At 45.9% G+C, this 12,355-nt stretch overlaps 1 protein-coding gene across 4 annotated transcripts in view; it reads right to left on the bottom strand.

Moving 5' to 3' along the window:
* The window catches only part of CALCRL (calcitonin receptor like receptor), an 84,013-nt gene that overhangs the window by 14,741 nt on the left and 56,917 nt on the right, over positions 1-12,355 (bottom strand). For all 4 annotated transcript variants that reach the window (XM_044426991.1, XM_044426990.1, XM_044426989.1 and 1 more), the window contains 4 exons: positions 11,763-11,875; positions 8,170-8,261; positions 4,524-4,650; positions 1,293-1,446 (listed from right to left, as the gene is read on the bottom strand). In XM_044426991.1, coding sequence (XP_044282926.1) covers positions 1,293-1,446; positions 4,524-4,650; positions 8,170-8,261; positions 11,763-11,875 — 486 coding nt within the window. The remainder of the gene's footprint in view (positions 1-1,292; positions 1,447-4,523; positions 4,651-8,169; positions 8,262-11,762; positions 11,876-12,355) is intronic.

The raw sequence follows: 12,355 nt of genomic DNA, 5'->3' as shown, positions 1-12,355 counted from the left end.
TCCACTGTGTCCTGTATTTAATCTAGATGTTCACTTCCAGGCATCTAGATTAAATTCCAGGCATGGGGCAGTTGGGGGAGGCTGGAATGCTAATAGGAAGTGGCATTAAGTCTGTGGCCCCGCTCTCTTCCCCTCCCTTGGCATGCCTCTTTTTTCCCGTTGTAATCTGGGGCTAGGACACTCAGCATGGGTTCTTCTGCACTGGCTGCAAAGTAGGTGGAGTGGGAGCTTAGCCTTTGGAGGTGCCGCTCTGAGGTTGGGACTCCAAATAATCCTATGGCCTCCCAGATGATGTTGGGAGGCCCTAGGATTGACCCCTCAGTGAACTGATTTGAACAGCAAACTGAAGCTGACCTTGGTTCCTATGTCTTCATCGAAAGAATGCAGTGGTGGCAAGAGCTGTGCAGGGGAACTGTATCTCTCTTTGCATGACTGAAAACAGAAGTTGCTGTATTGGTTTAAGAAAAATTCCCCAAACCACAGAGGGTGTGGCAGAAGTGATTGCTACACTGTGGCCTGCTGTTTCAGCTCAACAACCTATGGAATGAGACCATAAACCAACTAAAATGGAAGTTCAACAAAACTCTGGTGTAGATTGGATTGTGCAGTATTTGTTCTCCCGGGGCTAAGCAGCCAGTCCAAGCAGGCTGAAATCCTGTTCTTTAAAAAAACAACAACCCTAACTGGATCAACTCCAAAGCATATCAGCCTGCGTTAGAGATGAATGGCTTGCTGCCTTCAGCACTGTTGCCCAGTTGAGATTTTTCATTCCAACTAGTGTTCGCCTCGCCTGGTGAACAAAACAGGTCAAAAGGAACTGCTGGAAAAATAAATGGTGGTTCGACCTCCTACCCCAGGAATGGCGAGACTTCTTTGAAAACAAACAGTCATTCCTGTATAAACACCCCCAAGATGAGAAACAATGAATAATTAGCCCTTATTGCCTTTCCATAATAGAAGATTTTTCTCAACATAAAGGAGGAGCTACTTCCTGACTCTACTAAATGCATGTCTCTTTTAGCTAAGATAAGCTTGCTGCATCAATGGGACATGTTTAAAGTTTATTCCTTAATTCAAACAAAGTGGAAAATAGGAACGGGGTTTAATTTATCTCCTATTTTATTTCTTAGTCATGCAAGTAAAACAACGGAGGTTACCAACTGCTGGTGCACTTTCTAGAACAATGCTATCAAAATTCTCTTGAATTAAAATGTCTTTATGACTGTGCCATCGAATGGATAGTGATCTACATGTCTGGGAGAGGGAGAAGAAAAAGAAGGAAAATAGCATACCCCATCCAAGAAGGTAATACCACAGTAAGTGCTGTTTTTCTGCAAATACAGCCACCACAATGAGAGTGTGCAGGTAAATGCCTTCACAGAGCATCCAGAAGTAATTGCAAACCATTAAATAAAGGTGGAAGAACTGGGCCACTTTGCATCCGACCTATGGGGGAAAATACCACAGGCTTTATGCCGTATTCAAATCACACGTCTTCCTACAATGTAGGTTAAAAATGCTACACATGAATGGCTTTAGCAACAGTTTCTTATTGTGGAAAATGCCCTATGTGGAAATACGTATTTCTGCTTCAAAAGGCCAAGGTAATGGCATGGGCGTCACTCTTAAGGGCACAAGGCCATGGAGTCCTCTTTCAGTCGTGGAAGCTTTTCACTTGTCTAAACACACATCAGGGTATGCCTGTAAGGAAGTTCAGGGAAAGGAAGCCTCTGAAACCCTTTTTACCCACCCCAATCCCCCAAAGGCCCCTCTGGAGGATCAGGGTCCATACAATATAATGAGGGATGGATGCTTGGGAAGGATTGGGCCAGATACAGTGGTACCTCGGCTCACGAACGCCTTGGTTCACGACCAAATCGGGTCGCGAACAAAAATTTCATGAAAATTTTGACATGGGTTGCGAACTCCGCATTGGGTGGCGACCAAGATCACAGCCATCTCCCCACCCCCCCAAGTGGGGAGATGACCGCAATTGTGCTGGGGGTGGGGGGAAGGAGTTGGCCAAAATCGCGTCCATCTCTCCCTCCCCCAGTATGCCCCGTTCACGCCCGTCTTTTTCTCCCCCAGCGCACCTGTGATTGCGCCCGTCTCCCCCCCCCCCCTCAAAGTGCACCGGGATGATGGGCGCATGCAGGGATGACGGGCACGATTTTGGTCATGCTGGGGGACGGGGAGATGGCCGCGCTTGTGCTCAGGGTGGGGAGGGGGAGACGGCCGCGATCTTTGTTGCTCTTTGTCACTTTGCTTCACATTTTTCTGATTAAAAAAAAAATGGTTACAGAACGGATTAACCTTATTTACATTGAACCTTATGGGGAAATTTAACTTGGCTCATGACCAATTTGAGTCATAACCAATGGAATGGATTACGTTCGTGAGCCAAGGTACCACTGTGATTTCCTTCAGTGAACATCTTTAAGTTATTTATTTCTTTTTTTCCCATTTATATCCTGCCCTTTCCATTTCAAGGAACTCAAGGAGGTGGACATAATTCTCCTGCTCCTCCAGACCTTATCTTTGCAACAACAACCCTGTGAGATAAGTTGATCTGACAACCCAACTTTTTCTCTGATTGGCCCAAAAGTCACCCATGGCTGAGAGGGGACTAGACGCCAGATCTCCTGAGTCTCACCCCTCAGACACACTTAATGTCTACACCAACTGGCTCTCGTACTGTGTGATGCTAATCCAAGTTTGGGCAATTCAGCCTCATGCCACATTATCCAGGAGGGCCTCCAACTGTCTGAAGAGAGTTTTGTAAGGGTTTAGGTTGCTGCAGTTTGGAGTATGGGAAACCTTCCCTTTCATGAACTCTATTAAGTTTATATGCTTCTAACTTTACATTAGAAACAAAATCATAATCATCACAATAAAAACAATAAAGTTTCTATACTTCAGCAATTTTGACCTAGGCAAATGAACACCCTGTTCAAAATGTTGGCAGAAAAACAAGACAGCTTCTTCTGTGAAGAGGACAACAGATTCAGCATTCAGTGTGGGGGAAAGATATTCAAAAGTATAGTTCCAAGCCAAAGAACATCTAACCTACAAGTTACCATCTACAATTAAACATGTTGGAACACTCTTGCAATACCTGTTAGACTGTAAGACTCAGACTGCTTTCTGTGTTAAAGTGTGAAGTATACCTAAATTCCAGAATTTATTAAAAACTGACACCACTGCTTCAATTTCTCAGATTTTTCATTTTTTTTTCTTAATCCCAGGGAGATGCTGACACTGAGAAACTCATCAATTGGTTTGATGGACTGCCTGCCTGCTTCCGATCTGATGACTGGATGCAGGCCAGGTCAGGTTTTCTTCTGTGAACTCCTGAATCTAAGATTGGCTATGGCTTGCATATTTTTAAATGCTCAGAAACTTCACACAAATTGCACAAGTTGTGTAAATTTATAAAGTGAATGCATATGTACAGAAACTATATAAATCGTGGTATGTTTCACATTTGCATGAAGGGGCATTTGCAGAGCATATGAATCTTGCATGATTTGTGAAAATTGCACAAAATCACATGCTTTTGGGGTGCCCCTTACAGCAAATCAGCTGAATTACAGATATTTCCCCCCACCCAAAATGCACAAATCGTAGCCTGCCTTAGCGATGGAACTCTTCAAACTGGCTCATTTCACACCCTAATGGGTCAGTACCAACACAGGTCTTGTAAAGCAGAAGGATGGTGATAGAGGTGGTAGGGAAACTGAGTCCTAAATATCCATTGGACTTCAATCTTTTATTGGATTCATCACACATCCTTACCGCAGAGCAAAGTCACAAAGTGCATATAGGTAATACCCGAACAGGGATCATTAAAAGTCTTAGCAAAAGATAGATACTGAAGTAAGATCCTTGCCACATTTCCTTGGAGTTCATTTAGAGGAAATACCAGTTCATAAGGGCTTTCTCTCTGCTTTGCTTCCCTTTTCTCTTTAAACTCTAGAAACAGTACAACCACAGGGAACCCCCCCCCCACAAATATTCTAGCACACTACAAAGGAAAGCCTCTACAGAGACTAGCCGCAAAGGCCTGTAGAAATGTACACCAAGTATGAAATGGTGCATTTATCATCTTATACATTGCAAAGTGGTTTAGCCAAGGAATGTTTGCCTTTATGGGCTTATTTCCCGCTCACAACTTCAAATGGCATTTATACGACTACAGTGGCGAAGCCCTGCTAGGCTGTCACACGGGCAGGCTGGCTCAGGTGGTTATGCCAGGCCTGCCCACTCCCCGCCACCCCCTGCCCTCCACCCCGGGCGGTGCGAACGCAGAAGCAGCTGCCTCCTGCGATCCAACTCTGGCATTGCCACACAGCACCCCTAACGCTACGTCTCTCATTTACAGCGCAATCCTACACATGTCTACTCAGAAGTCGATGGGACTTTCTCCCGGGTAACACATACGAAGGCATCGCAGCCTGCATGGCTGTTTCGTCGCGGAAATGTCATTTCTGATGAAGGAACAGAACAGGCAAAGAGCCACTTACTGGATTAGCTGCAACCAGCTGTTGGTTATTGGCAACTCCTGTCAGACAAATAATCGTGACGATGGAGTTGCAAACAAAGGAAAAAAAGAGGTTTTTATGTAAAGTGATCCTCTGGCAACTCAGGCTCCTGCAAATAAACACACAAGAGAAAATTAATGGGGGTGGCCAAAGGATTCTCAGCTCACTTTGTTCCTGTCTCAGAGAGCACAGACGGCTGCGTGGGGACCGAAAGCAGTCCTCTGGGACGGGCGACCTGCATGCTGCACTGCGGCGGAGCAGGTTCGGGTGCTGGACGGAGGGCAGCTCCTCACGTCTCCATTCGCTGCAACAGAAGAACAACCTGGCACGCTCGGACATGCCAGAATCCCTTGAAAAGAGCCGCAGGCAAGCGGGGAAAGGAAGCCTCACCCAGTTATAATCACTCATGGAGAGAGGCCTCTTCCTTCCTGGCCCTCTGAAGAAAGTTAGAAAGGAGACCAGCCAGTTCTCCGCTTCAGCCCTGAAGAGCCCTTGGGAACCCCACTGGTCTGCTGGCCACTTCCACAGGGGGTCTTGTCTGCAGGACACCTCAGCCTCGCGTTCCTTGCACGAGCATCCTCCTCCTGGCCGGCAAGCAGGCTGCAGCATAGTTTATGTATTGCATGTATTTATTTTCTAGTTTTGCATTCAAAGCCAGCCATTTACCCCTTGGGTGGCTTCCCTAATCCTTCCTTTTGTCCTCACGACAGCCCCGAGAAGTCAGTTAGGCTCAGAGGCAGCACCGGGCCCAGAGTCACCCAGTGAGCTTCATGGCCAAGTGGGGACTAGAGCGTGGGTCTCCTACACCCCAGTCGGACAGCATAACCACTGTGCCACATGGACTCTCAGGAAGATGTTCAGATTGCATCAGATCTGTGAATCACGGCAGGGTTCAGAGTGAGGAAGCCCCATGAGCTGCTGCCACCGCTCCAGTGTGAAGGACTCACGGGGAGGAGGTGTGGCACTTGGGCTGGAGTCCCTCACCACCACCACCACCCGCAACAGACGCTTGGTGGCACTGGCTGGACATGAACTTTTAGCTGGCTTCTGGCCGCTCAGTGAACAGTTCCCCTTGTGCGTGGCTGCCTGCGTTCTGCCTTCCTGCAGAGGCATCCTGCTTCCGGCCTCTCTCACTCAGCCAGGCTCCCTGCTGCCTGTGCCTGCCTTAGCCCTTCAGTTCTCCCCACTCCTAGGCAGATTTTACAGTCCTGCCCTCTACCTAGCCTGGCTTTAAGGCTGGATCAGGCTTGCCACAAAACCTTCCTTTCTCAGTGGTTCTTGGGCATAGTCTGGTACGTTCAGAGATCTTTTCCTGGCATGGCACAGCAGTCTTGTCTCTGATCCTGCCCAGATTTGCAATGTCTTGGCTATTTGCAATGCACACACCAACCGGCCACTGACGATTTGCAGCTCAACCTGGGCTGTTCTGTGTGTAAGCTGACAATATAGCACACTTCCCCAACTGGGTGCCCACTGGAACTTTTGCACATCAGTGTTCATCAGTACCAGAGAGCATAGCTAACTGGTTGGGAGTACTGGGGGTTACACCCCAAACATCTGGATGGCATAAGCCTGGGAGAGGCTTCAATACCCTCCTGCTGGCTGAGACAGATGATCCAGAGTGTGGCACAGCTAATAGTAGCTGTGGCTGCTGCAGTGTGGGGCCATGGCAAATCACTGATCTATTCAGTGGGCGCCTCAGTAACAATTTGGGAGCGACTGCAAATGTTGTGGAGAGTGGGAGGTCTGTCATTCAAACAGGGAGAGCACAATCCTATGGCGATGCCCCAAAACCCTCAAACCTGGAGGGTCCAGTGCAGAGAGAGGAGATGCCAAGACCCTCTCTGTCTTCCCACACAGGTGTTTTTGTCCATCTTGCTGGAGAAGGAAAGAAGGAGGGAGGCAGTGCCAGGGCATTCATTCACCAGTTTTCCTGCTTGCAGCTGGTGGAATTGTTTCTATACTATCTGGGAAGGGGAATGGGTGGAGGATTGGAGCCCTGGTTCCCAACACTGTCTTCAGCCTTGGAGATGGGCCTCTGAATGTTCTCTAAGCCTCCCACGTTCTCTAAGCTGTTGTGCACAGATTTAAAAAATCCCATTCCCATGTCACAAATGAGCTTAGACAGCCATGTTGTGGCTTAATAGGCTCAGACACAAGTGGATTTTTTTTTGCAAAAAAGGCAGTCCCTTAACCTCAGGTGCCCAACCAACGAGCCTGAGAATACTTTCCTTGGCACCTACCAGGCTTCTTTTTTTTCCTTCTTTTCCTTCATTTACTAAGATGGCTTTATTAGATTTTAAAACTGGGGGGCTACAAAGTGGAGTTCCCTCTTCCAGTGCCATCTTTTTTGGGCTCAAATAAGTGTCTTTGTGCTTTAGACTTTGATTCCTGGCCTAGTTACTTTTCTTTTAACCTTGCTCACATGCCACCATGGTAGCCGTTCTATAAATGGCAATGCATTTGCACTGCAACCATTTTGTGTCAGAGCCCACGGCATTCTAAATTCTAAATGTGCACATCAATCCGACAAGGCTGGGGCCACTTGGTCCTACCCCTTGACTTCTTCCCTATGTGCTCTCCCGACCCTTGCGATCTGAGGCAGAGGCCCTTCTTCGGGAGCCCTCCCTGAAAGAGATTAGGAAGGTGGCTGCCCAGAGGAGGTCCTTCTCTTCTCCTGAATGGATTTTTGGCATTAAAGAAAGGGACTGAAAATTCAGCAAGGAGACACGGAAGGGTCACACAATACCCATATATGACCTTTGCTAGAATCCCATGAGACAGGGCAAGTGTGCCACAGACGCCATGCCTGGAAGCAGATGTTTACAAGGGAGCTTAAGACTGTGCTCCTACAAGCAATAGGAAAGCTGTGTGACTTCGCATACCTGCTCTGATATATAACAAGGTCCTTCAGCTTTTGGAAAAACAAGTGCTTGTTCACGCACTACAATGAGTTGGACAAAGCCTAGGGCAGATTCATCACATTGCAATGCAGTTCTGCTTTCTTCCTTGACCTTCCCATGGATTGCACCTTCTTGAAGATGAATATACTCAACTACTTTAATCTAGCACTGAAGCTGCAGCTGTGGCACTCAGTCTTGTATATGTCAGAAACACAAATTCATACTGGGTTTACTGCCTCCTGGCAAAATTCTGAAATCTTGATAAGAGCCACAGGAAGGTACACTTACAAGTTTGGTTAAAAGGGTTATTGATAGTGGGTTCATTAGGGCCCAGCATGTCAAAATCGTCAGCACGTTCAGTTTCTGGAAAACTGCACGGTTCCTGTGTCTTCTCTGAAGTGATAGCAAAACTCTGAAGAACATGAGTACAGCATGAACATATAGGGTTGTATTCAACATTGGCTGAATGCCACCAGACTGGAAACCACTGGCAGAAAGATTGGAAAGAGGAATCTTTCCTCTTGCAGCCCTCTTGCAAAACTGGCCCTCTGGCACAGATGTGGGGAGGAGGAGAAAATGCTGGACTGCAAGGGGAAGTTGGATTTAACTTCATGGCCAATTCTTCATGTCTTCCACTTAAAATGCTGGATGCCACATGCCATTTAGCAACATACAGAGGCTGCAACCAAAAGAAGTAGGTTTCAGATATAAATAATTATACTTACTTAAAATATGAGAATATGCCAAGGGAGATCAAAAGTGAAACAATTGAAAGACTGTGGCCAATGATAGTAAGATAATATAAATTCAGAGCTGTCTGCAATAAAACAAAGGAAAAAAGATGTCTCAGTATTGCAAACTAAGTACAAAGTAAGTTCTGTCCCAAAGGTATTCCATGTAAGATAAGATTAGCCAAACAGATTAGCATGTTAGCCATGGTGCATTAGCAAGAATTCAGCTTGTTACTGTGACTGCCCACACTAGCCTTTCCTAATATGGCACCCTCTAGATGGCTTGGACTGCAATTCACATCACGGCCAATGGTCAGCGATGCTGGGAGTCACAACCCAAAACATTTGGAAAGCACCAGGTTGGGAGGACCTGGCCTACACACTCATGAGCCCACCTAGGCTCTAAATTTGGCCTCAGAGACACTGTTCTTTGGCCCACCATTAACAACAACCAGAGGCAAGGTATTTCCAATGATGGATCTACATCTTTGGAATCCCCTTCCCAAAGATCATCACTTCAGAGGGAACTTTTTGCTCAGGTGTGTATGTAGCTTCCAGAGCTCTGAGCGATTTGTTGCTGGGTTTGCATTTGTTTTATTTTGCTTATACATTGCCTATAATAGAAGTACATTGTACAATAAAATAAATTCAGTCAGATCTCAGTGGACTTGAGGGGTTTCCCTTCCAGATATTATTGAACTATCTACCCATCCATCCATTCATCCCATTTTGCTTCAAGGGTTGGCTTACAAATACTGAATCTGTACATAAAATACAATCAATAAAATAGATAAAAGCAATAAAATTAAAACATTAAAATGTATCACAATATAATAAAATTATACAAACCCATATATAAGACATCTCCAAATATAACTAAATAAGTTAAAACAATGAAAAATTAAATAGATAATCATCAACAAAATACAATTTTGATTAATCAAATGCTTGCCAGAACAAAATCATTTTTACCTGGTGCCTGAAAGAAAGCAAAGGCAGTGCCAACCACATGTCTCTGGGGAACTATGACACTCATTACCCCTTGCCATTGCTCAGGATGGCTATGGATAATGGGAGTTGGAGCCCAACATCTGAGCAGACATAGGTTTCCCCATCCTGCCATGAAGCGCCAACAGAAGTCCTATTAATTTGGTGTTCGGCTTTGCTCATTTACAGAGTGCCCACTCTGAAGCCAATAAAGCCACTTCATATGTTGAAAATTGCAAGTATTACTTGCAAGAGGAAGAGAGGAAGAGGAAGAAATCTCTCCTGTTATGGTTTAACACTCATTTACTTTTTTGAACACATTTATGCATTCAGCTTGATTCATTTCATGCTGGGCATATTACACACACCCAGCAAATGAGCGTGCTTCTGAAAGTGCTTTTATAAAATCCATGTGTGTTGTGGGCGGATGCTAGGCAGCATATGAAAGAAATCTAAAAAAACCCTGCAACTGACACAGTGAAACGCTGGTTTTCCATCAGCGTTTCTTTCAAGACAAGGAGAAGGAAACAAATTCTAATGTACATACAATTGTGATTATCTGACAGACATTACAGATACCAGAATATATTTCGGAAAGCAACGTGCTGGCATCGCGCTTGTCTTCCATTCATTCTGTCAGTCAGTTCTGTCTCAGGACCACACTGGCTGAGTGGCAGAGAACAGTTGGAGGGCTCCACCGTGGGTGGGTGTTTGTGCTAAGATCTCATGCCTGCTCGTACCCCTGGCTCCAGTTTTGGACGGTGCTGCATCACAGACAAGTACAATGCCACTGAGGGCTCTTTCTGCCCCTCGTCTGGGAAGCCGAGCTGTCTCCCAGGATCAATCAGTTCGGGTCAAAAATGCACAGTGGAGAGTCTGAAATGGGTTCTACCTCAGGGAGGCCCTGAATGTGAAACACACAGGAGAATGTATGCTGGTTCCCATCTTGCTTTCCTTCGCAAGAGGCCTGTATGTTACTCAGGGATCCTTAGCAGCTAGCAGGTTAAATCAGTTCCCCTCCCACCAATCTGGATAGAAGCCACTGACTGATCGAGGCCCATCTTAATTGACCTTGAAAAATCTGAGACCAAATGCACTGTAATTCAATAGGGACTTAGAGGGCCTCAAGCTCTCATTAAACTGAATGTGCTTCAAACAAATGTTAGTTGGCCACGCTCCACTCAGAGACAGCTTGAAGATTAGGCTGCCAGTGGAGGGAAGACTTGCATGTTCGTTGGCAGCTTTCTTCCTTCGACCTTTGTCTACAGTTCCTGGCTTCTTGCTGATCGTTCCTTCTCATCTAATGTTTCTGGAAGCACAAAGGCCCAGTGACATAAGCTCTGCTCTCTTGACATGTCCAGGTTGTGTGAACCCACAGGGAAGGGGAAAGTACGGGTTGTATCCAACTGTGTTATTCCATCATGGAAGAAATCTGTTGGCAGAACTGATTTCCTCCTTCTCCCTATAGCTTCCCACTCCCAGGGAATGTTGGGCCCACCACTGGGATACACTAAAGGGGCTGCAAGGGGGCAGAGAGAATGGAAAAGTCTTGTCACAAGAGCAGAAGTCCCACTACTGAAGTGGACTTTAGCTCACATAAGGCTTGGATTCAACCCCATGACATTCAATTGAAAGTCTAGTGGAGTATATTCAATCATATGTCACCAAAGAGAAGGTCAACACAAGCATCAAAGAGATATGTCAGGCTGGGCAGTAGGCTGGACCACCTGGTCAACCGGGCCCCTCTTTCCTCCCCGTTCTGGCTCCATGTTTCCAACCACTCCCTCCCTCAGTGTAGGCACTGAAGTATTGAGGTAAGGCAACCTAAGTGGGCCCCCTCCCTTGGTTAAGTCCCTTCTCACTACTATTGTTACCAGCTGTTGTAGCTCCTCCACTTCTTTCTCACCAGGGTTACCACTCGCTTGCTTAAGAAGCAGAGAGTCAAGGAGAAGGAGGCCATGGCACCCAGTGCTGCTGCTTCTCGCCAGCGTTTTGCTGTAGGCCAGAGGAAAGGGCAGGGGAGCAAGCGGGTTGCAAGCATGGTGAAGAGGAGGAGTAGGACCCAAGGGCTCGTCAGTGATCCTCCGCTGGGCTGTGGGCCTTTGGAGGTCTTGACACTGGCCCTGCTTCTTCTCTCTCTTGGCTTCTCAGGATTTTCAAGAGGGTTTCCAGCAGAAAACTAACCATTTCAACTCAAGTGCAAAAGCCACAGCATCTTTTTGGGAGAAGCGGGGAGAGGAGGGGGTTGGCTCCTCCCCAGTATTTTGGGAAACATTCCAGCTTTGCTGGGATAAATCTGAGAACAGGAATCACAAAAAGACAGATGCAAAGATCAGTGTGCTCCTAACATGTTTTCAAGATGTTTAGCAAAGAAAAATGCCCATATTTGCTAACAGTATGATCCTCCAGCTTACATGATTACTCAGAGATAACTTTCATCAAGTTTGATGAAGTTCACTCCCAGGTAATGTATCGCCTAAATGCATGTAAACTCCACTGAAATACAAATGGCATAGCAATGAAACATGAACATTGCATATGTGAAGGCGGACTCATGGGTCTCATAGCATTTTTCAGATAGCATCCATTTTCCAACCTACCTGCAGTTTAGACTTTACTCCTGCATTACAAAGCGTGTAGTTTGTCCATGTTCTGTTACTGTCAGGGTGAACAAACCAGTGACCATTTTCTTCACAGACCTTGAAAGCTTTTTCTTGTTGAAGATAAAAAACACACATCTGTCAGTACTGAACAAATTAATAATAATAAAAAAACCCATCCAGACCGGGTCATATAAAACCTAGTCCTTACTCTCTGTCTGTCTTCCTTGGAAATCAAATGTGAAAATATTACTTATGGCTCCATGCTGTTCATTCACACTGAATGAGAGAACATGTATTAAAACAGAATTTACATCTACAGCGGTGCATGCTGGATTATGATCAACGCAACTTTTTAAAGAAAATGGAGCTCTCCATAGTGGTGACAATGGTTGTCCATGAAATTCTATTCCAAGTATCAATTCCATTGCCTGCACTGGAACAGGCTGTTTGTTAAGGGATTTCGATTCCTTTACTTTCGCTTCTTCCTTAACATTCTGTACTCCCCACCTTGGCACTCTCGCTTGTAGAAATTCCCTTTATCGCTGTGCTAATTTGTATTACCCTCCTCTCAGAATGTCTCTCTGTGCATG

Source organism: Varanus komodoensis, unplaced genomic scaffold (genome assembly GCF_004798865.1).
Source record: "Varanus komodoensis strain SLA01 unplaced genomic scaffold, ASM479886v1 scaffold18_1, whole genome shotgun sequence".
NCBI classification, from domain to species: domain Eukaryota; kingdom Metazoa; phylum Chordata; class Lepidosauria; order Squamata; family Varanidae; genus Varanus; species Varanus komodoensis.
The sequence above is the reverse complement of the archived record's forward strand: the minus strand, read 5'-3'. Positions and strand labels throughout refer to the sequence as shown.